General features: G+C 48.4%; 3 protein-coding genes across 3 annotated transcripts; 1 reads left to right on the top strand and 2 right to left on the bottom strand.

Annotated features, from left to right (window-relative positions):
- Nucleotides 1–1,552: 1,552 nt before the first annotated feature.
- On the bottom strand, nt 1,553–3,535 carry LOC135805581 (E3 ubiquitin-protein ligase TRIM45-like). Its single transcript, XM_065319643.1, has one exon. The coding sequence runs from the start codon at nt 3,533–3,535 to the stop codon at nt 1,553–1,555; it is 1,983 nt and encodes a 660-aa protein (XP_065175715.1).
- Nucleotides 3,536–14,223: 10,688 nt separating this feature from the next.
- LOC135831063 (fucose mutarotase-like) lies at nt 14,224–19,793 on the bottom strand. Its single transcript, XM_065343314.1, has 6 exons — nt 19,598–19,793; nt 18,274–18,342; nt 17,353–17,423; nt 17,088–17,189; nt 15,514–15,587; nt 14,224–14,659 (listed from the first exon to the last, which is right to left on the bottom strand). The coding sequence occupies exons 1-6, from the start codon at nt 19,680–19,682 to the stop codon at nt 14,611–14,613; spliced, it is 450 nt and encodes a 149-aa protein (XP_065199386.1). The 5' UTR covers nt 19,683–19,793; the 3' UTR covers nt 14,224–14,610.
- Nucleotides 19,794–20,212: 419 nt separating this feature from the next.
- Nucleotides 20,213–23,999, top strand: LOC135831062 (pneumococcal serine-rich repeat protein-like). The gene has a single exon (XM_065343313.1). The coding sequence runs from the start codon at nt 20,748–20,750 to the stop codon at nt 23,592–23,594; it is 2,847 nt and encodes a 948-aa protein (XP_065199385.1). The 5' UTR covers nt 20,213–20,747; the 3' UTR covers nt 23,595–23,999.
- The last annotated feature ends 306 nt before the right edge of the window (nt 24,000–24,305 follow it).

Below are 24,305 nucleotides of genomic sequence, written 5' to 3'. Positions count from 1 at the left end.
TATGCATAATGGACGTGTATACCACAGTATACACATAGCCAATATTTTTCCGGCCCCCTGCTTTTGGACACTGGCGACATGTCGCCGTCGGTATCCATGGTATCAAGAGCAGGCAAGCAAGAGGAGCGGTATGGACTCTTGCTGGTAGATCTACAAGTAGTATTAGTTGTAAATAAAAAAGGGGCTTTGTCAACTGACAACAGCTCTATTTAGTTGCAATTCACTCTTGGAGCATGCGCTGGATGAAAATTCTTTTATTAGTGATGTCGAAAAAATTATTGACGTTTCGGGCCAGTCACCCATCGTCAGAACCAAAATATAATTATAGTTGTAGATATGGTGTGATTTCCATCATGATTGTACTACGTACATGTACTTTGAAGTAGATGAGTGAACACCAACATCCCAGCTGCTCAGTGCTCACCAGGCAATCTTCTCAGTGTTTGGACATCTTCCCCTGGAGCATCAAATTGGGTATAACGGTTTTAATGCCATGAACGTGGATCGAAGAATCACACGCACTAGGAGTCATAATGTATAATAATTATATGAAATCACACCAGATGTACATGTACAAGTAGGTTCTATCCTAAATGTTATTTGAACATGAACCTAGTAAGTCTGGAAGAGTTCACTATTATGGCCGAAGCTGAACCAAGTATGTGCTGCTGGACCCTGGTTGGGCCGAAAGAAGAGCACTGAAGGAAACGTCTGCTATCATGCTTGTACAGAATCTCTCTCTGTCTGCATCTCTCTCTCCCTCTCTCTCTCTCTCTCCTTCTCTCTCTCTCTCTCTCTCTCTCTCTCTCTCTCTCTCTCTCTCTCTCTCTCTCTCTCTCTCTCTCTCTCTCTCTCTCTCTCTCTCTCTCTCTCTCTCTTTCTCTCTCTCCGCCTCCTTGGCCTTGGTGAAATGCTGAACCTGCAGTCTAAATCACGACCCTTCCAACTGCATTGCAAGCCTTCAAAAAGGAACATGACACTGGGAACACTTGTATGAGCTTCCTGACTTGCAAAATTAAAATGCATACGAAACCGGATTTTCATGGATATAAAATAGTAAATTGAAAATGAAACACAACGAAAAAAGACTTCGAAATTTTCTAGTCAAACCCAGTACTCGTCATTGGTACAGGGCAGGTACCAAGGAAAATATAAGCTGCTTATATAAAACGGGAAGAATTCACATTTCAAAGACTACCATTACATGTATGTCAACAAGAAAACAAGGCTCTCACTTACTGGTGCTTTGAAAATAGCAGATTATCCAACAATCTAAAGGGCAAAATAAAATAATCATAGGGCTACGAAAAGGAAGGTATGAAGCAGCAAGCAAATGCATATTTCTGGCACACGACCAAAGCTAAGAGAGGTTGAGCAGCCAACTCCACGAGGAAACTAACGATATGCTGATGCGCCAAAAGGCCCGAAACCAAATTGAAACATCCATGTTCCATTTTGTTGGAAGTCAATAAGTACACATGGGCAGGCACAAACCACCAGCACAGAGTACCTCGCGACAACGAATCAGCACAGAGTCCCTTGCGACAACGAATCAGCACAGAGTCATTTGCGGGTATCTATTGCTATGACCATCATACATGTAGATGTAGAGGTAGTACTTGCCGGCTTGAATGTTGTCAAAAACCTGCCTGTGACCAGTGCGTTCCAATGTAAATGTCACTGTTGACTCATCACAATTCAACAACACAGTCACAACATCCCCACTTTCCACTGCTGGACTTTTCCCACCACCAAATCCAGCACCTTCACCATTCACTCGCCAGCCATACGCACGGGTGTTATCGCCAACACTTAGACTCGGGGGATCGTTACAGGACACTGCCACGTATGTAGCGGTATAAGCCTCAACAATATACAGTGTATCCAGCCGTACTTTGAAGAATAGCATGCCCTGGGTTGCAGTGTCGGCACTGCATATGCACTGGTGATTAGAATGTTGTGATAACCGAACAGTTCTGTTCTCATTCGACAACTCCATGTAGGGGCCTCGCTGACCGGGGTCGAAAGCAGGGGCACGCTCTGTCACTTCAACTGTCATCGGACTGCCTTGAAGATGCCTGTGGCCCATTGTCACTGAGACATGATACATTCCCGGTGCTGGGCTCTTCAGGCTAGCTTTCAGCTTGCCCGGTGATGCTCCTTGCACGATTTCGCACTTTGCAGCCTCTCCCTCGTCGGCTCTCAACGACACGCAGAGACCTATGTCATTTGCAATGCCAGCAGAAATCGAATCACCGTCCACGGTTGTTGCTGTTATCATCACATCAAGATCTGTCGGCGAATTGATCCTGGGAAGGCAGGACACGGAGCTCTTGCTAACGTCCACAGCTATGTCCTGAATGATGCCAACTTTCGATGCCAGTACTTGCAGCTCTGCGGCATTGCTTTTCTTGAACACAACATGACCACTTACCGCCGGCTCTGAGTTCCGCTCAAGGCATGAAGCAATGTCTTTGTGCCAGTCTTCCATCCATGCGGACATGCGCAGGAAATCCAAGTCACTCACACGGCGCTCAAGCAACATATCCATCTGCTCGCCCAGCTCAAGAGCACGCTCAAGCTGTTGCTGCTGCTCTTCAAGAACTTTCTGCTTCGCCCAGTGATCCTTGTCAAGGTCTTCTAGAAGTGATTGCTGGCGTTTCTTGGCAGCTTCAATGGCTGCATCAAACACCTGGTTCACGTCTTCTGACACCAGCTCCACTCTCCTGTTTAAAGTTTTGATTGAATCTTTCACAGCTGCTAGGCTGGACTGTAATCTAACCCTCTCATCCGGCACACGCTGTTGACTACTAGCTTCCTCGCGGCCACTGTCACTTCTCACGCATGCAAACTGTCGCATTTGCTTCACCTTTTGTCGCAATTTTCCGGCCGCTTCACTGGCCAAAACGACCCTCTCCTTGTGTTCCGAGTGTGCGCATCGCTGCACGCACTTCTTGCAGGAGAGTTCTGCGCATTCCTCGCAGTACATGTCCAGCTGTCGCGAGCCGTGCAACGGACAAGCGGAGCATTGCAGCACTGCACTCCCGGTATCCGCTCTTGCCGCAGGCTGTGCTGCTGACTCGGTGGCGGCGATGGCAAGCTGGTCACCGATGTCTCGCAGCGTGTGGCTGTGTGTGCCCCTGCTCTTCTGATGCGAGTGTGCATGCAGATCACAGTACATAAGGCCACAGTCCACGCACACTTTCTTGGCCTCCTCGGCATCCACACATTCATCACACATTGCAGTCTCAACGCTGGAAGTGCATGTACTGGAATCACGCCCCGCGGGGATGACGTACGCATTAGGCAATGCCAGCAATTGGGAAAATCCGGATTTGGGTGCTTTCGTCAAAGTGCCACAACGTGGGCAAGTGATATGGTTGCTCCCTCCAATCTCCTCACGTACACACGTCAGACAGATATTGTGAAGGCATGACAGCATGCGTCCTCTCACTAGCTTCTTGTTGCAGAAAACACAGAGATCAGTCACTGCAGAGTAGGTTGAGTCCGAGTCAGAGTGCTGTAGTACGGACATGATTCAGATTGTACTGCTACCCCGCGGCCCGCACCGATCACAGTGATGGTCGAGTCTTGCAGCCAGTGCGGATGGTCGGCGACTGCGGTGATGGGATCATTTACCAGAACAACAGGACAATCACAGACTACCCAGCAGCAGCTAGCCACTATTACATTCCACCGTGACCGGAGTCGGAGAGGAGCAAGGACACGATCAGCTGAGTGACCAATTAATTATTTCGACAGAAAACAGGATCGCAACGTTAAAAAAATGATTGATTCACGAAAAACGTTTGGCGAACGTTTGAACTAGCCCGTTGCTATTGGTTACTCTCAGGAGCATAGTGTTTTTGACATGTACGAGGTGATTCGCAATTTTTGGACATGTCGCAATTTTTGGACAAATCAGTTAAATACGGAAGTAGAGTCCTCCTGAGTCGTTGTCCTTTCCTTGGTGGACAAATCTTTGACAAGAGTGTCTTCGTGTGGTCCTCAAGTTTCTTCGTGCCAATTTTTAGCGGTGAAGGCCGTTTCTTTCTGGGCGTTTTCTTCATTATTCTTAGGTAATGTAATGAGTAATTTTGAAAATTTCGATTAAATAATAAATGATTGAGGATTCCGTTGACTCTACGTCGCATAACGGAGAGAGTCGACATGGGGGATGTTGTATCCCTTCCATCAACTCCAGGGACTACGTCTTCCAGCTCGAATCCGCCTGGAAGAGTCTCCTCGCCTTCTCAACCGGTGCGTTTGTGGAGGGGTTCTGGTCAGGAGAAATCTCTTTTAGCAGTGCGAGCGTTCCACTCACCTGGCACCAGTGAACACTTCCTAACCAAGAAGGACGCAGCGGCTAGTTACGGCGCTAGCCCTCCACTCTTTGCGAAATATGAGAAGGAGATGGGCCACACTGGAGTGCTCTCCTCTGGTCTTGAATATGACGTCCATGAAAACCCTTGAGAGACCCTTTAAATTGTGTGTCACATTGAAAAGCCTTGAAAAGCTTGCTATGAACGGCCTGTCATTAGAACTCATATCAGCCGGTCTCATAGCCTAGCCTTACCCCATTTCATGTCCTGTGCAAGTTTTACTTGTTCACACCATTGCAGACTGCTGCTAGATGCTATTTAATTTAGTTGTCCAATAATTGCTCGCATTGAAAAAGCAGTAGAAAAAGACACCTTCGATCAGGTCAAGTTGTGGCCGCATGCTTCACCTCTATGCCTTCAGGTGTGTGTGGTGGTGGTAAAGCATAAGTGTGCCAGTACAAAAGCAAGAAAGAAATTTAATTTATCTTACAAACCAACATAATGGGGTGCTATTTAATTTGAGTGTCCAAAAATAGCAAATGACCTCGTACAGTCTAGTGAGGCGACTGCTCAAGGGACCTTCAAAACGTGGTCTCTGTTACCAGGTGGTCTCCTTATCCAGGATCATTGGAAATAGCATCCCTTGGTCCTGGTTTCAGTGGTCTACATGTATTAGGTCCTTTAGGACAGGTGGTCGCCTTGACAGGTTTTACCAAGAGTACTTTCATGTACTCTTGGTTTTACTGTAGCATGGTACAAGGCATGGCAGAGGACGCACAGCAGTGCTCCTGACCGCTGACTGCAACCATAAACCGGCTGGCAGAGTCCCGGTCTTTCCGGCGACCATCCGGACTATGGGGTCAACCCCGGTTCGGACCGTCTTTGGCTCACGGACGGTCGCAAGACTGGGACTTGTCACAGTCAAAACTATCAAGCAAGCAACACTTCAGTATCTCCCAGTAAACAAAGTCACAGTCACCACTTCCGCTGCATAGCTCGCTGAGCATCCCATTGCTTTTTAAGTTGCTAATCCCTTCCCACTTTGTGTACGTGCTCTTCATTTTCTTTTTTTCTCTTCTTCCGTGGTTGGTCGCACCCTCTCCTCAATTCAATTGGCTGTCTTGACATGCCACGAGGTGCAGAAATAAATAAATAAATAAGGCTCGCATATAATGTACATCAGTGCGGGGTGCAAACGCGTGGCAGGGCACGGAACACGGAGCAGAGTGTGGCATTCAGCTGTTACAATAATTATCATACAGATCTCCAATAGGGGCAATTTGTTGTTCCGCTCCTTTCAAGTCTACATACACGTACATGTACATATGAGTACACAGTAAAACCTGTCAAGGCGACCACCTGTCCTAATACTAATAAACCACTGAAACCAGGACCAAGGGATGCTATTTCCAGTCAAATGACCCTGGATAAGGAGACCACCTGGTAACAGACAGTGGCGGATCCAGGGGGGGTTCCGGGGGTTCCATGGAACCCCCTAAATTTTGCAAAGTGTGCGGCTGAGAATCGAAAAATATCATGTGTGCACAAAAGGACGTCCGTCCGATCACAGTCAGTGCAGTCACTGAGTCAAGGAGCACAGACTGTCAGTCAGTGCACTGCATGCGCGTGCGGTAGATCGATGCTGTACGGATAGTAGTCTGTACTGGTGTTCACGTCCGTGATTTACAAACGGACACTGTCTGTAGACAACATTGGGTGGTTGTTTCCTTTTTGATCTTTCGAAACGATCCAAACTTACCTCCATTGGCGCTGTCATTCACTGCTCCTCAGGACGGGTGTGGTGTGGTCAGTATTCCTTGGACAAGTTTTTTGCAGAAGAGAAAGGATGTTTCGAGTACTGACACTCTTCAACGAACTTCGAACCGTACACGTAGAGTTCAAGCTCCTCAGAAGATGAGGGCTCCGACATCCAAGCAAAGTCAGTAATCTCTACCTGCTGCAGCATGCAGTAGTGACTAGTTGTTCCTCCGCAGGAACGGAGTGCTGCGCCAGCGATGTGTTTTAGATGACATTGGCAGGATTATACCCCGTCGATACTGTTTCGCTGTTGTTGTTTCTGTCACTGAAGTGAAGACGATGCTCTTGTCCTGTGACTATAGAGCATTTCGCATCGTAAAAATGCCAAAAATTTCCGAAAGTACAAATGGACAAGGAAAGTAACTTAGTTGTCATTTCGGCATTCCTGGCTCTCAACGTACCCATGACTTGCATATTCAATCTTTACAAGAAGTTGAAAGGGTCTTCAAGCCCTCACTGAACCTATGTGTCAGTCGATTGCATACATGTATACTATGATTATGTGTCCGTACTAAAAATAATATACAATGTAGGGTAAGCAGCAGCACGTCAGGCGAAATAGCACGTCATAGTACATTCGAGATCAGCGAGAAGAAGATGACGACGTCCACTAATTTAGTATCTGTGCACACGAATCTGCGGTGTCTGTTACTCTGTGTGTCAGCTATGGCATCATCGCCTGTGGTTCCATGCCTAGCATGTACGTCTGAACCATCCTGCAAAGTTTGAATGACGTAGGTTGAGCGATCGCTCCGCGAAACATACTTTTTGAATTTCTCTTCATAGTATATCTTCCACCATTGAAATTTCGAATTTCTTCGGATTTTTTGCTGAGAGGGCACGGCTGTTACGCAGTGGACATCTAACAAGATGGCGGCGAAAAGTTTGAAATCGCTGCGGATTTACTGAAATCCTTTCGACTTAGTACAAAATGTATAGAATTATATAATTTCGCCGGATTTTGTACTTTCTTTCGGTAAAGTCGGTCTAAACCCAAATATTTTTTGAAACGACAAGGAAGTAAGAACAGAAGTCTTGCTGTCGAAAACATCAAGAAGAAGAATTATTATTGGAGGAAGTAGAAGTGAACAGTTAGACCTTACCTCTCTGGCTTTGCGTGTAGTCAGTGTTATGGCGGACTGGCTGGTTGATCTGCCTGCGATGGAGCAGTCCGCTGCCTCGATCGAACTTTGGGCCGTTGATCTGCAACGTCTGGCAGGGTGCATACGAGGTGTTGTTCTGCAACAGCATGCAGGCGCTCAAGCTCGCCGGGAATGGAACCGTATCTCTTCTCGAGCAGGTTGAACTCGGCGTGAATTCCTTCCGCGCCCTGTTCCGACAGTAGACCAAGCCCGACGTGCACTCTCCGCATCAGCGGCACAGTGTGTTCCTCAAGGAGGTGCAGCTTTGGAGTGATGTGACCTAAGCCTCTCTCCACCACCTCGCTCCGACATTTCTGTAAGAACGAGGCAATGGAGAGCTCCAATTGCTGCAGTTCTTCCTCTCCACATTTGTTGCAATGGCTGAAGGAAGATCTGCACGCTGCGTACTGGCTGAACAGGGACTTGTACCGCTCACTGACTACTTGAGCGTCATTCCGCAGAGCTGGGCACCGATCTCCAATGACAATTGCTGGGGCCTCAGTGATAGCTGTGATCACGGCGGGCTTGAGGGCACGGTGGATATGGTTCCCTACGAAAGCACCGCCGTGATAGGCCTGCCGATGGATAATGTTCTTCTGCAGTACTGGCTCTATGGACGCTTCGCACGGGCCGAGAACATCCTTGCTGCGGCGCAACTTGGCCAGTTCGTCTTCAGCAATCTTCAGCTGCGAGCTACACTGCTCTGTGTCGGCCTGTGCTTGCTCAACCTCCCGTTGTAGCACGCCTGCGAGTGCTTCTATCGCCATGCCCTGTTGCTGGCCAAACAAGACGATGAAGTGCAGATGATTCTCCAGAGCGGTGGCTTTCGCTGTTGCTTCCGAGAACGCTGTTTTGCAGCCAGACAACTTGCAATTTGCAGTTGACAAGGCTCTAAACCGTCCACTGTCTTGCTCTTCAGCGTCGCATTGTTCTGCAAGCTGCATGTCCAGAAGACGGACCTCGCGTGTGAATACATCAAAGATCCACGGGAATACACCGAGGTCTAGGTGCAGCACTGGAATAATGGCGCTCGCAACGGGCACTGGCAATAGGACTGGTCGGATGGTGTTGTTATACAGCTTTGCCTTTGACAGCAGAGCACCTGCGCTAGTAAACTGTGCATAGTCCTCCGCCATCTTCTCTAAGGACCGTGCTCCATACTGTACGTCGCGGTTCGCTGGTGGGACCTGCATGTCTTTCTTCGTGCACAAGCAATGGAGGCAAGGCCTTACGCCACTGGAACCCGACAAGCCGTAGTTCATGGTTTGGTACTCGTAATCACCAAACAGATAAGGCACAATGGTCTTGCCTTTCCATTTCTGGCCCTGTAGCTCTGCAATTTGGTTCCGATACATTGAGAGTGCAGTTTCCAGGTTTGCCGGCAAGTCCTTCTCTGCAAACACGCAGATTGGCACAGTGTTGGCGAGTGAGTTTGGATGCATGGTGTTGGCGATTTGCATCACGAATTTAAATGTTGTCTTACCATGGTCACCGCCCAGCTTGACCCATATCTCCGTTTCTGGGATGGCGCCATCATGCCATGTCAGCTTACTGCCGCTGTCAAGTATGTCGAGGTAGTGGATAATGATGTCGGTTAGGTTTGGAAAGTAGACAGCTGCAGCAAGTGACAACTCGCCAGTCCGCTTGACAAAGGGGAGCTGCTTCACTGTGTATTTCGGCAAGGTGGTGGCTATGAATGAGCGAATGCTTCTCTCCGATTCAAGCTGAACTCCGAAGGAGCGGAGCCATCTGCGCAGCTTCCGGAGTTGCGCCCAAGGAAGGCTTAGATCGGCCTTGATGGCAAGGGCAGTGCCTGAAGGTGGTTTGATGCTGGTAGCGCCAAGTCCAGCAACGCCATGCCGTGTTGCATCTGCTGTGGTGCAAACTGTCTCTGTGATGCGCTCCATTTCCAGTGACCGTCGTTTCAGCGTCCTGGCTGATGCCTCCTCCGGCTGCTTGCTGCCAACTGTTGTTCGCATGAAAACTTGCGGTCTTCCTTGGCTGCTGGTTTTCACTTCCAGCCTCCCATCTTCTGCTTTGGCGGACACAAGGTGACAGGTCAGTCTGTCACTCACATCGCCCCGTAGCTTTGATGGTGACGCTGCTAAGATCTCCTCCACTGTTGCAGCTTTGGTTGCAGTACGAATGGGCGTTCCTGAGGATGTGGATGGATTGAACGGACATGATGTGACATGACCTCGTAATTCATGGAGGCGAACGGTTGCTGGGCAACCCGACAATGCTGGTTCATGGAAGTCACAATGTACACCCCACTTGCTAACCATATTGCACACTAGCTTGCATGGCTTTTGCAGTGTCGCCAGTGCCATTGGCTGTCTGCATACTGGACATGTATTGTGACTCTTCATCCACGTGTGCACGCATGTTGAGCAGAATATATTTTCACAGCATTTGGCTTGAACTGCTCCATTTACCACTTGCAAACATATCATGCATTCCTGCACAGCTCCACTGTCAATAAACCGCTCTTTCTCTAATGCTGCTTCAGCCCGATACATAGGCGCTGCGTGCGCCGAAATCTCGTCCAAAGTAACTGCGGATGTTTGACTATCAGTGGTGTGTGCTATTGTGTTGGTGTCACCGCTGCTACTGCTGCTGGTGCGTCTTTGCTGAGAGCTAGGACTGCCTTCTGGCAGTTCAGCTGATGTTGATGCCGTTGGTGTCTGTCGTTTTGCCGCTTGGCCACGCAGTTCACTGACGGCTTTCCGTTTCGGTGGACGGCCGCCCTTGGCTCGTACAGCATCACTCTTACATACGGCACAGTTAGATCTCGTATGTGGTTGCCATGTAACTGGACCATTGCAGCCCCCACTACAATACTTATATGTGTCATCTCTCATTGAACGTGCAATAGCAAATTGACAAAGTGAGCACATGTACTGGGGATGCACGTCAGGGGAATCTTTGGAAACATCAATTTTAAAAACTTTGGCGATCTCTTCAACATAATTCTTCACCGGATATGGAGTTTTGTGACTAGCACTGGCAAGTTTTTGGCCACCAATGCGACACACGGATTCAAGAATACTCGAGTGGTGCTCCATCGCAGAGCAGAAAGCAACAAACAAGGCTAAAATGTCGATGCGCGATCGAGACTTCCTTTGCGCGATCTGGGACAAGAGCGCGATTTTCGAGCTATAGAAGGTCTCTAGGGCCACCAAAAACACAGCAAGCAGCTGCGAAAACTCGGCGCCGGGATGTAGGCAGCAATGAAAGTAGAGCAGTTTTGGGAATCGAAAGAACAAAGGACGTGGAGGCGACGTGGCGACAGAAACCTGTCGCCTCTTGGGAAAGACGATCCAAAAGGCATCAATAGAGAGGTTGCGCACAACGAAAATTCGTTAGATTTCGACCGTCCGGGTTCGAGTAACGAAAGTTGCTCCGAAGATCCGTCCAAATGTGACCGAAACAGAGCAAATCTACGAAAATATTTTTCGTTACCTGGAGTACTAAAATACTGATATTTTACAACTCCCTATCTTGACTCTTCGTACCCGCGCGGCTGCCGCGTCGACCCACTACGAAAACGTTCACGCGTTGTGCGCAACCTCACGGTTTACGAATATTCGTTAGCTTTTTTCGTTAAAAATATTCGTTACGGCGCTACGAATTTTCGTTGTGCGCAACCTCTCTAATGCGTTCCTTGAAGCTTCCCCTGGACGAAAATCGCGGTTGTATGGTAAACCGTGTCGATGGGAGACGATAGGAGCCAAAATAGCCTGGATACCAACGTGAAAAATGCAATTCTCAGCTATTCTCTGGGGGCCGTCGCGTTCAAAAATTCAAAAAGTTTCAAAAAAATGACGCCATTTTGAATGTCCGATTTTGTGATCTATGTAACAGCCGTGAGGGGTGGCTTGCAACCTCGATATGGCTTGTTCCAGGCATGCTTTGGAGCCATCGCCTGTTGAAACAGTGGCGGGAAGCTGCCCTGCAACTGTTCCAAGAGGAAATTAATCGATCCGAGAAAGCGCGAGTCCGCGAATCTCGGTTGAATATTGAGTATTTCAAGCCTTTTCACGACGAAGATGGAGTTCTTTTTGGAGATGGACGTCGCGGAAAAGGACATGGTGTCCGACTTCTGGCGTCTGGTGAAGCCAGGGATCATTTGTCCAGTCAGGTCGGCAGCCTAACCGTCGGTAAGCTTGTGTTTGGATCCCGTTCTGCTCGATGTGGTAGATCACAAACAATTTGATATCGCACAAATTGATCTCAGCATCGTGCGTACGGTATTTTATATTCAGAAAATCCCAAAGTGTCTCTGTGTGGCCGTCCTATGCCACGAGAAACTCCAATCAGGCTCCTATGTCCTCTGCCTTCATGATTGAATGTCCACTTCGTTTGAACAACGAACACAACAATCGAGGACGGCTTTGCAATGAAAAATACAGCTATACTGGAGCTGAAAAAAAGAAGAAAAAAAGTGCACAGGATGAGACTCGAGTACACGCATACTCTCCCAGGAGGTGAAACGCAAATTTTTGTGAAAAATGCGTGTCGCCGACTGACCAGTAATTTCGCCTGACGATTTGGCCCTGTATACAGGTTTTCAATCGTCCACCACACCACAACTGCGCTCCGACTCAGTCTCCAGCGATGGTGGTGTGCTGTGGCAATGTGTCGAGGACGGCTGGAGAGCGCAGTTGTGGTGTGGTCGATGATGGAAAAATGTGATAATAATTATTATGTCCGTAGTGTGTTTTAAAAGCATGCGATTCCCACTAACACAATCGGATTGTCGTAATTTTACAAGTGTCAACCGCACAACTTCAAAACAATCTGATTCTATAATATTTTGGCTGTTCAATTTTGGCTCAACCGGAACCCCCCTGTAGAGATCTCTGGATCCGCCCCTGACAGAGACCACGTTTTGAGGGTCCCTTGAGCGGTCGTCTTAGACAGGTTTCACTGTACCACCCAGGTCACCCGGCACTAGTAGTGCAAGTAGTAGTGTGGAGTCATACGAGTACACGTACATATGCTGTCCCTTTGAAAAAACGCGGCCAAGAATTCAAAATTCTGCGGCAAATTCCGCGGGGGAAAAGAGGGGTTTTCTGCGGCATTTTCTGCTGTAAAATCAAAAATCTGCGGCACTTTCTGCAAGTTTTTCACCCTCCTCGGAGAGGATATGACAACTAGTCGCATGAAGGAGCACTTTTCATACTATCCTTTGCAGTCACGAACTGAATAAGAGTGAAGAATCTTGGAGAGACCTGAACTGGCAAGAGAAATGTGCTCAAACAGATCGCAAAGTAGTTTTTCTGCTGCTTTCTGAGTAGTAATTTTAGTAATTTACCCTAAAAAATTCAGATTCCGCGGGCAAAAGTTTGGATTCCGTGATCTCCGCGGATGATGGCAACTTCTGCGAAATTTGCCGCGGCCGCGGAATCGCGTTTTTCCAAGGGGACAGCATATGTATGCATAGCAGATGCAGACCAGTGGAATGCAACTTTTGGCAAGCATGCAAGCCTACATGACCAGCCACACTGTACTGAGAAGCTAGAGAAGACAAAAAAAAAATAACTCAGAACACAACCGGTCGACTCCATTGTGGCTGAGTAGAGTGACCAGACAATGAATAAACTCTGAGTAGGCTGATGTCGATGGTTTAGCCGTTGACCAATCTGTGTTGATCCGTCACAGTAAACATAATGTGGATAACAATGGCGTGCAACTGTACTCTGTGTGGGTTGCTACGGTCACAGTGAAGGCATTTGTTATCCTACTGCTCACAGATGCTGGAACTATGATCAATACAAAGAGAGTACACACAGAGTGCACGTGGTACAAGCCCTGGCGTTGCCGACTCTCTGGTCCAAGACCGTGCAATACACGCCACTGTACCCACACGCGGGGCATCAGCTCTGGCCGGTCGTCGCAAAAGTGTTCTGTCGTCCCTGAAACGAACATCGTTCATTTCATACTCGGACCCCCTCCCCTCCCTCTGAAACGAACACAGCGTGTTATGCCGGACGACGAAAATGGCATGCATGTACATGTCATATGTACAGTGTCAGTCGACTTGCGATTTTGGCTCGCACCCCCCCCCCCCCCCTGAATCATGTTCGTTTCAGGGACGACAAAAAACTTTTGCGACGACCCCTAATTTCATTAGGCTAACTTTCCGTCTTAAAGATTCGGCTCGAGTTGAGTTTGATGACAACCGACAAATACAGGTCCTCTCTCATTATAACGAGTCCGGTTAGTACATAAACCCCGTTAGGCCCCTTGCACACTACATAGAAAATCCCATTTTTGTTGCGTTCCTGTAAAAGTTACCATGCAAACGGTCTGCTTTTCGCGGGAAACCTAAAATGTTGCGCAAACATATTCAGCAAACTCCGGACGGGTATACAAAGGCGCGTTTTTGTTTTATTTGCATTTCTGGACTGTAGTTTGCTTTGCACCTTCCGTGAGACTTCTTGTCGTCAGCTCTTTTTTTCCTTTCGATTCGATTAGTAAATAGAAATCTGAAATCCCCTGGCGAAACGTGGTCTATACAACTGTTTACAGGTCCGGTTACAACATAATCCGTTAGTACATAAAATTCGTTATAACGACCCTTTGCCCAGGTCCCTGGAGTGCCAAACCCTCAGTATAAGATAATATTGACCATGCAGGATCAAGGCCAAACACTTAGGTTAAAGCAGAAAGACGAAACGTATTACATCTATGTATTCGTGAATATGGATGATCCTTTGCATCCAAGGAAGAGTTATGTTGGAGATTTTCAATTATCTTATAACGAGTTGAAGCATCGATAATTTATGTTGTATCGAGGGTAGCCCCGGTAAGTACGAAGTAGTGCCTATTTCACCTTTAGCTGCAAGTCCTGCTACAAGATAAGTCTCGTTATAAGATAACTTTTTCGATGGCCCAGAGATTATCTACTAACGAGGGAGGACCTGTACTCGTAAATGAATAATTATAGAAGTTCACATCCATCTCACCAGGAGATAAGCTATAAATACGACAGTAACAGTGCAAGTATTAAAGCCAGTTAGCACAAGCACTTCAAGTTGTACTACAAAACAATGGTAGGATCTACTCACCCTAGTGAAGGCATTGCCGTCTCAGCAGGATGCTAACAACAACAATCGATTCAAAGTGCAGATAAATGGGCACAAGCCATGGGACCGCCTGAAGTAATAGCGGAAAAACTTAAAATTGAGACAATTGTGAAAATAGACAAGAAGGAAAGCTGTAAGCAGGGCCGTGCGCGTCGAAAGGCTTGCTCACATACCTACAGACTGCCCGGGCACAAGGTCAACAGAACATGGACGGCGAGGGAGCAGGATGATGATAGTCTACAAGACACCTTTCTTCAAGATGATGTTGCCATACAGAGCAGTTTCTCTGTAAGAACAACAGCAGCAACCGCAGCAGCACGAACACCACCATCAATGAACCTGCAGTCAAATCAGTCTAAAACGAGTACTACCCCATGGCGCACCAAAGCCGGTCCATATAGATGGGTGTTCTTTCAACTTCAGTGAATGCAGTACATGTAATTGCAAAAGGCCGGCTTTGTTGGAGCTCACAAACATGTTACAGTACGTTTCAAAAATATAGACGCGTGATTTCAAAAAACCGTTAGGCCAGCATCTATACCACATAAAATCTGTGATCACTTTGTGCATAAAAATTTCGAAATTGGGCGTTTCCTATCCGATCGCTTAAAAATCTATATGAGAGTAATTGCAGGAAGGACCTGAGCATTATCCCGAAAAAATTCTCAAAAAGCTCCAGCCAAATTAAAAATATTTCAAAAATACCATGCGTCTATATTTTTGAAATGGACTGTAGAGATCCTTTGGACATTTGCGAATATATAGTCAAGAGCAGGATATACTGGGACTGAGTGTTGTAACTGCCTTTTCTTCTCCTGCTCCCAGTCCCGTGCCATCTCCACACTTATACAAAGGGACGACGATAACTACATTCAGAAGACTACATGTATATTTGTGACAAGACGACGGAAACACAACTAGACATGATGAACTCGAGACGAAGACTGCTTCTCACACCACAGCAACACGCGCATGCACCAACATGACGTACACACGACGTACACTAAATAACGTACTACAACATGACGACTAAATAATTTCAGTCAAGAACAGACATTACTATGAGCATAAAAGGCATGTAGAACGAGACACGAGCTTGGCAGAATCTAACAAAGAAACTCCAGTCACCTACACACTCACCCAGTGTGCACAACTGCAAAGGCTGCCTTTGCTCTGTCATAGAAAGCAAAACGCTCAACCTCCTCCAACTCCACCTGTGACAGAGCGGAAAATAAAGAGATCCAGATCCCAAGAGAGAGAGAGAGAGAGAGAGAGAGAGAGAGAGAGAGAGAGAGAGAGAGAGAGAGAGAGAGAGAGAGAGAGAGAGAGAGAGAGAGAGAGAGAGACAGAGACAGAGAGAGAGAGAGAGACACACACACACACACACCTTCTTCCTTCCTTCTTCTCCACTGCCATGACTGGCTAAGTGGCCCCATACGGGGCAGCTCTTGGATTAGCGCTGTCTCCGGGAAGCGGCACCAGGACCCGACGACCGACGTGACGGCGCATTCCCACGGGTTATACCGCCGTCCAGCGAGAGCCTCCGCGTTCAAATGCCTCCCTGCATCTGCCTCGCAAAACGACAGCAACCCCTTCACCACGACGAGCAGGCTCATCCCCAGTCGGTGTTGGACGACCACTTGTCAAAACTAAGCAATCTCCGACAGTATATTGATGAGAGCCAAACCAAAGCGTCTCCTGGAGGCCAACGATGTCCATTCCATACTTTTCGAGCTGACGACACACAAGGTCAATTTTTCTCTCCTCGCGAATATTCGAACAAACTTTCCTTGATTTTTTTGCTTTGGACGCCGTATTCAAATTTCCGTCAGTGTCGACAAGAGTCCTGACGTTCCACGTTCCCAGAGACAGAACAACCTTTCGAGCCGCTGGTGCACGCGAGTGAAAAGACTCTGGGCGAGGGTTTGCAAGACCTCTACACCCAGGCGAAAGAGGGTCAGCGCGAGTGGTCACATCCGAAGTGGCCATGTCGTCAACGCTGAATTTTCCTCCTCCGCGGCAGCAAGATGAAGACTGCCTTGTCTAACACCGCGTCACTAAGTGTTTTCTACTCACCAGGGCTGGCCCTGGCAGAAGCCAGGAGCCAGCCCGTGGCCCTAAACTCACTACGAAGAAAGAAGAGTTCGGAGCTCGGAGCACACACACACACAGAGACACACAGAGACACAGAGAGACAGAGAGAGAGAGAGAGAGAGAGAGAGAGAGAGAGAGAGAGAGAGAGAGAGAGAGAGAGAGAGAGAGAGAGAGAGAGAGAGAGAGAGAGAGAGAGAGAGAGAGAGAGAGAGAGAGAGAGAGAGACGCATACAGGATCATTCCAGCAGTCTAAAAATCAAGTATTACCGTGACCTTCGCACATTTCACAGTAACACAACACGAAATCACCTAGCATGACACTTTTAGAAAGGTGCACTGATCTGTTTGACAAACACACTAAATTCTACTGTAGGTTTTTGAACCGTTCTGTTCTTTGGTTTCCTTTCATCATCATGAAGTACTCACACACCTGGAAATCTGGGTCACTCGTACTCACAACTTCTCATTAGACTGGGCACGGACAGTTCTGGTAGAGTTGTATCATGACTCATTGCATTGCAGAAATGAGTGACATAAGCTTTATTACCACAGAAATGTTCAGAAGGGTAAGGGGGATGGAGATGGCATTGCAAGATCATCAGTGCTCTCCCGTCACTAACCTTCTTTCCCTCGGCCTCGTTCAGCAAAGTTCTGTACGTGTCCCAGACTGGCGTCTTCAGGCCTTTCTCCACATCGGATGGTACAACAGCCATCACGGCCGCCTACAACATGACACGGGTGCAACGCAGGACAGGATGAAAACTGACGGCAGTACGGAGTAAACAACTTAGCACTTTGCACATCAAGATACTTCAGTACTATGCTATCTTGGCTGACATTCGCATGGCGATCAAGGCTCAAACCTGCGGGTTACACATAACTCACCGGCTTTGGGACGTACGCATCGAGGGGCAAGAGCTGCAGGACTGCTTTCAAAATGGCTGGAATGTCATGGCCTAGAGAAAAGAAAGGGAAACACCGACGAAGGCATTGCAGTTGAGCCACATGTGCACATACTACCGTCCCAAACCGGGAGCACAGAGCTCCCTGAAGTGTCACATGCTTTGCAAGCTAGTCCAGCTACCCTGTCATTCTAAAGCAGATTATTTTCAGAATGTCAAGGAAGCCTGATTAGTATGCTAACTATGAAGGTATTCCTGCCCATACAAGAGACTCCAGAAAAGCATGTTAGCAGGAAGTTCTACCCCACATTGATTCGGTTCGGAAGTAGAGACAGCAGAGTTCCATAAATAATAGAATATAAATATGCCAGTGACAGTATTGAACAACCAAATTGACAGGGTAGCCAGCTCATACCCAACAATGAGCTGTGCCTGGCAAGAGATAAGGTACAAGTAAGAAAGATTTCATAGTACATACACTTGCACTTTGGCAACAGATCCAGTGCATACAGTTGTAAAGTTGTGACTTCAACATTGATTCCGCTATACGGACATTTTCTATGCATCTTTGCATCAATGCACTTTGTTTTCTATGACAGTCATGCAGGTTCTCTGCATTGATGCGTAGCATACGGCTATGGTAACAGCACTCAGTGTATAGGCACCCTGCATTTTATACAATTCCCTGTTCGGATACGTGTACTGATTGTCGCACGTGTTGTCTTTGCGTATGCCATGATCTGTCACCGTAACATACAAGTACAGTCATGGTATATAACTGGGTTTAATGTGGTTGTAGTCAGGAGCACTGTGTGTGTGCGTCCTCGCCATGTAACATGCTGTCGAAATCGAAAACATGTTAAGTACAGTCATGTAGTCATGTAACATGAACCAACCAACTAACCATCAGCGCGAACCATCTCTGGTCCACTCTGGCACACAGAAGCCGTGGGGAAATTGGCATCAGCCAGCACTGGCAACACATCGTACATTGTATACATTCCAGGCGCACACGCACACACACACATGCACACACACGTACACGCACACACGCGTACACACGCACGCACAGTACTAAAAGTCAGAAAAGGAGTAAAGACAGCTTCAACGGGCCATGTCCATGGCTTTATTATTTACCTAATGCAACCCAGGACTTCTGACAATGCACATTGGTGATGCTGACGGCTACTGCCTACTGGACATCAGCAAGGTCTACCTCAGGATTCACGTGTGGTGCCCAAGTTGCACTGCTATCAAACCATTGTGTGGCAAGGCCAGTCCTATGTGATAGAAGGATGGGCTTTGGGCTGTCTGTAGCACCGAAGGCCATGGATATGATATCTACATACCGAATGTGTCTACCGACAGTGTGCAGCAAGAGTTGGCGAAGTCTTCATCAACTTTGAGAAAGTCTGTTCAGTCATGGTGCTACTGGATTCACGCACTGCACTTATCGCGTTCAAATTTTCTCCTCGAGGAGCGATGGAAGTTTTGTAGACGTTTGTCATGTTTACTCCCATTTAGTAGAACCAGTCACTGATTATTTTATTTCCATATCTCTCGACTCTGCCGCATACCATTTTGAACTGTCTATCCACAGCGAATACAACAATTGTAGTGTCAGTCTTCCCCACTGTCCGTAGCATAACCATGCACGTACACTGGTAGGTTGTTTCTCTCCATGTTATAGTGTGCTAGTACCAAATTATGGTTGCCTCCCTGCTATCTCGCCTCTCGCCTTTAAACCTTTCAGCATACACTGGTTCCCTTCAGCGCAAATATGAAAATGATAATACATGTAATAACAATAATGCTATTGGACATGATTTAAATCAGAGCACGTTTGCTCCAGGCCCTGAGCTCCACGTGGATAGCAATGATTGGGCAAAGCATTTGCAATTAAACTTTATGTACATGTAGTACATTCTGAAACAAAGAGAATGTCCAAGGTCTGAATGCTTTCCAACATCCTATGGGATGATAAAACTTATGAGAATGACTGAAAGAGAAAGTTGGAGATTTCCCAGCCATAACTCCAACTGCTCGTGATTCTTTTTTACCTCTTATAACTCGTGTGTGTGTGTGTGTGTGTGTGTGTGTGTGTGTGTGTGTGTGTGTGTGTGTGTGTGTGTGTGCGTGCGTGTGTGTGTGTATGTGTGTGTATAGATTTTGACATGAGTGGGACATTCAAAATAGCACAGCTAACAACAGGTCAGAAATTCACCCACCGATTTCATCTCCGTGACCCATCCTGGCCAGCACGGAGAGCAGCTGGGGAGAGAGAATGCGTGGAATGCCCTTCAACACAACCATGTTTGTAGCTCCGGATGAGGAAGTAAAATAGATTTGAGCAAGAAAGGAACGAAACGACTCTCGATCTCTAGCTCTCGACTCAAGCAAACGTAACAGACTCAGTTCAACGACGTTGGCATGGTTGGTGTGCACATGGTGCATGTGAGCAGCAAAGCCACCAAGGCGACCTCGCTAGCTGGCTGGTTGCGGTGTAATATTACAACTTCGCAGAGCTTCACTGGGTCGGGGGGGGGGGGCGGGGGGGATGTAAAGACGCGTTCGTACCAGGGCCCGCGGGCCGCAGGGGGTACTAGTACTACTCCCTGGTTCGTGCCAGTATGACTCAGTATGAGTCTGTACCAGGTTGTGACTCGTCTGTCCATGGATGCATGATATGCGTGGGCTCTGGTAGTCTGGGCCATGGGCAGCGTTGGGGTTGCTGGATGGACCAAACGTGCCTACTGCATGCAGTCGACTAGACTAGTCATGCACAGACGTGGTCGTTTTGCTGCATGCATGGACCGGTACTTGAGCAAAGACTTTTACTTCAGGGATCGCACAAGTACAAAAAATGGGACGATGTCGATGGCGGGTGCTCTGAGTCTGGAGCGTCACTCGTCTTTCGTGCCTTCAGTCTAGCCCGTCCATCCCTGCCAAGGAGTTCCAACCGCTCTCCCACCAGACCTACATCACAGGGCCGAAGTAATGAGGACGCCCTGATCCTATACCAGCCTATAGTATAGGCCTACACTGGGCTCCTTGTATGCAGGCTCCGAGTAAAATCATTTTGTAAAATACAAGAACTGAGCTTACCAGTTTCAGTACGAGCCACCGACAAACTACTAACTCAGTCTCAGGTTTTCCCAGTCTGTAGAGGTGAGCAGCAGATAGGATTGCACAGACAGTGCACTAGTGCCGGATCTGCGTCGCTGCGCAGCGTGTGTCCATGCACTCCAGTTCGCTAGCCCTTGAGATTTGGAATGTAGAATTATTATTGTTGATCGCGAGACAACCGTACACCAGAAGTTAGTTCGTGTAAACTGTAAAGCAGAGCTTTCCGCTTGTCACGGCATCTTCCAGAGGAGAATGTCGGGCGCAGAGCTGGTAAGTGCAACGTCTTCGACGTCCGCCACATCCGTGTCAACGCTACGACAGCAGCTGGAGCACGAGCGACGAACTCGCCAGCATGCTGAAACTCGATGTCGCGAGCTGAAGCTGGAAAACGAGCGATGCACAATCCGTTTTCACGAGCTGCAGCGTAATTTCGAGGGAATCCAGACACAGCTGCGCCAGATGATACCCAAGCAGAAGCAAGTAGAGCAGCTGCGTGCAGAGAATGTTGCCCTCCAGAGTCGCTTGGATGATATGACAGTGGCTAACAAAGCCAATGGCGGCAGCGCTGCAGCAGGACAACACGACAAGAGAGCAGACCAGGCGGAACAGGAGCGATACAGCCTACAATCTGAAATCGCAGTAGAAGGGACAGAGAAGTCACGTAAATCGTCCTCTAACTCGCTAGATTCGTGTGGCAGTGGTACTGGATTGCATACGCTACAGGAGGAGAATAATGTGCTGAGAGAAGAGCTATCGTCCAGAAAAGAGAAGTACGACAAGACGCTTAGCGAAATTACTGGTGAGATTGTGAGCACATTGACAAAGTACCAAACAGCGTGTCAGGAGAAGAGAGAGTTGCAGGAAAAGTTTGATCAGCAGAAGCAATACAATGTGTCTCTGGAACGCAAGAACCAGACGCTTGTGAAGCTGCTGTGCCGCATCAAAAGCAAGCAGCCGACTTTGCCGTCAGTTCCCGGTGAAGACGATTCACTCGTGGATGAAGCCGAACTTGCTGCTATGCAGAATGGCGGTGGTGCTGCTACAACTGCTGCTGGTATCCTTGGAAAGGGCAGTAGCCTCAGCAATCTGGATATGGAGCCAGCTGCTCCGCGTGCTGTTGGTCATTTGCCGACCCGCAGCGCTTCCCTGCGAAGTAGCGTTCACCCGCTGCGTCGTGTAGGGTTGCGGCGGTCAGCGTCTGGTGAGGTGAGCCACCAAGAGGACAACATGGCCGTGCGCAGTGCCAGTGATCTGGCGTCATCTGACTATAGCATCTCTACAAACTATAACAGAAGTGCTACCGGCGGGGGCAATGGCGACTCTCAGCTGAGTACCAGTAATCTGGTGATCGGAGATGTACACCGACATCGTGCTCTCCACAGTGCACAGAGCAAGACAGACGTCATCCGTGAACAGTCTTCTTCTGGCGAGAGCCGCCCGCCCAGTATGCAGGACCTGCACTCTTCATCAACGTCGAGCACAATGGTGACTGTGGCAGCAGCGGGATCTTATCCTTCCTTCAGCCGCGTGAGCAGAACACCCGATGCTCTTCTCTTACAACAGCAGCACCCGCCGGGCATGGGCAGTAAAGCGGCGGCCCTCTCAGCCACTTCATTGAACAAGCTGGAGGCTCAGCTATCTCGCTGCACCAACCGCTCCATCGACTCTGCCACTGCAGACCAGCTACGGCGCATGAAGAGAGATGGTCTTCTCGCTGCACAGATACGAAACCAAGCCAATGAGAACCACATACTACCAGCAACTCCATCACCACCGAGCCGTGGGAGCCTCATCGAGAGTGACTCCTCTGACGAGGAAGAAGATCACATCAACTTTGTCGAGATGTGGAAGAAACGAGCCACGGCGCCCGACACGGCAAGGTCTCGACTCGGCAACAAAGGCAGACCCTTGTCACACGTTGAGCCTTCCATGGCACAAAAGATGGCGGGAAACGAGAAAGCCCTGGACCCCAAAACGTCCTCCTTGCCCCGTAATGTGTCTCTGTCCACGGCAACCATCAATGAAGAAAACAGCAACATCAGTAGTCGTGTTTGCTCAGCCGGTACCGTCGGTAGCTCGAATCATGATCAGCCCCCTAGAGCCAAGCGCTCTTCTGTCGTCTCGAGTGGAGAGAATGTGCAATCGGAGTTGGAGGCTTCAGCGCGGGCAAACCTGCTCGACAACTTGGTGACGCGCCGCGGCACTCGAACTGAGATCAGCCCACCTCAATCTCCTGGCCGAGTGCCAAGCCTAGCTGAAGCCAAGGACTATTTGCGCTGCCTTCGCCGGCGAAACGTCGACAATGAGAAGCCGCTGCGTGGACCCATGACCATAATCAAGTTCCATGACATGAACTTCTACAACCGCTTTGATACGCCAGAGCAAACGGCAATCGCTGGCTTTGACTTCCTGGATACGTTTTCCTTCATAGAGCCGTCGGAGGCGGAAGCTCCCAAGGCTGTTGCAGCAGCAACAGTCGCGGCCAAGCCTAGAGCAAAGTCTCCGGTGAAAAAGTCGACCGGCAAATCAACACCTGAAACCACAACCAGAACAGGCACCAAACCGACAGGTGGAAAGTCTCCTGCAGAGCGAAAGCCTCCGACTCCAACGCGACTGCGTTCAGGTACACCGACAGGCGGCTCATCCCGCACTTTACCCAGTGCCGGCGCTGAGAGGAAGACCCCGAATTTATCCACGAAGCGCACTAGCTCCGGTGGCTCAATAGGCATGGCTACCTCCTCGGCCAGTAGCTCCAGAGCTCCAAGTCCGCAGGTTTCTGATAAGCGGCGAACTGTTGCCTCTGCTACCTCCTCGTCATCGACTCCTGCTACGCGGACGAAGAGTTCTGCACCGTCGACATCAAAGACGGCCTCGCCGAAGGTGCCAGCCAGCAAGACAACCAGCTCTCCTCTTCGCAGTTCTCCTGCAAGCTCTACCAGTACGGGCGCAACGTCGTCGACGACGAAAAGCAGTTCGTCCGGTGGCCGGCGACTGGGTGCCTTGCTTGGCCACCATGGCTCTAGCAGCAGCAAGTCTTCAAGCGCAACTAGCAGCAGCAGCTCGAGCAGATTGTCAGCAGCTGTGAGACAGAAGAAGTAGGAACAGTTACTGCTCTTGCACTTGATTTCTGAAACAGTTATTACACACCGGGGACAGCACCTCGGTACATTTTCCTTTTTGAATTTTACTGCTACCGACACTTACTCTTGAAATTGTCCGACCTCGGTTTCCTATGTGGCAAGGATATTTTCTCAAGATGAAATAGGCAGATGTCCTACGTATACTCACCTTGATGTTGAGGTACTCTATTTACACCGCTGCTGAATTGCCATCATTTTTAGGCAACACTATGCCGTGTTTATGTAAAGAATACTTTTTTAGCGATTACTATTATGGTTTCTTGTATCCTGAATCCTATCCCCTCTTCTTGAGCATACTTGTCAAGGTCAATGGTGTGATAATTATTGATTGCACTGGAAATGAGATATTGACTTGCTTCCCATCTGTGCTTGTTGCGAGATGCAGGGTCGTATTCAGCTGCATACCCTGATAGTAACGGCCTGTTTGCTGGCTTCGATCACGGTCTTCAGAGAAGTAACCTTACACAACAGTCTCTGGTGGTCCTGCTAGACAGCTAGACTACAGTATACAGAGTTTGGCAAAAAAATTCAGTAAAAGTTAGTTACTCCTCATGAACATGTATTGGCATTGTGACGTTCTAACTATGGGACATGTTTCACCTGTTGTTTCATCTGTTCATTTATAGTGAACAGAAAAACAGTATTGATGATTGCAGTATGAATGGGTGTA

Source organism: Sycon ciliatum, chromosome 1, assembly GCF_964019385.1.
Source record: "Sycon ciliatum chromosome 1, ocSycCili1.1, whole genome shotgun sequence".
Classification (NCBI taxonomy): Eukaryota; Metazoa; Porifera; class Calcarea; order Leucosolenida; family Sycettidae; genus Sycon; species Sycon ciliatum.
Note: the sequence above shows the minus strand (reverse complement) of the source record. Positions and strands in the feature narration are given on the sequence as shown.

Coding starts and splice junctions, on each gene's coding strand:
- LOC135805581 (XM_065319643.1), bottom strand. CDS start 3,535: ATGTCCGTACTACAGCACTCTGACTCGGACTCAACCTACTCTGCAGTG.
- LOC135831063 (XM_065343314.1), bottom strand. CDS start 19,682: ATGGTTGTGTTGAAGGGCATTCCACGCATTCTCTCTCCCCAGCTGCTC. Junction 17,424..18,273: donor AGAGATGGTTCGCGCTGATG/GTTAGTTGGTTG, acceptor TCTTTTCTCTAG/GCCATGACATTCCAGCCATT. Junction 15,588..17,087: donor ACGAGGCCGAGGGAAAGAAG/GTTAGTGACGGG, acceptor GCTCTGTCACAG/GTGGAGTTGGAGGAGGTTGA.
- LOC135831062 (XM_065343313.1), top strand. CDS start 20,748: ATGTCGGGCGCAGAGCTGGTAAGTGCAACGTCTTCGACGTCCGCCACA.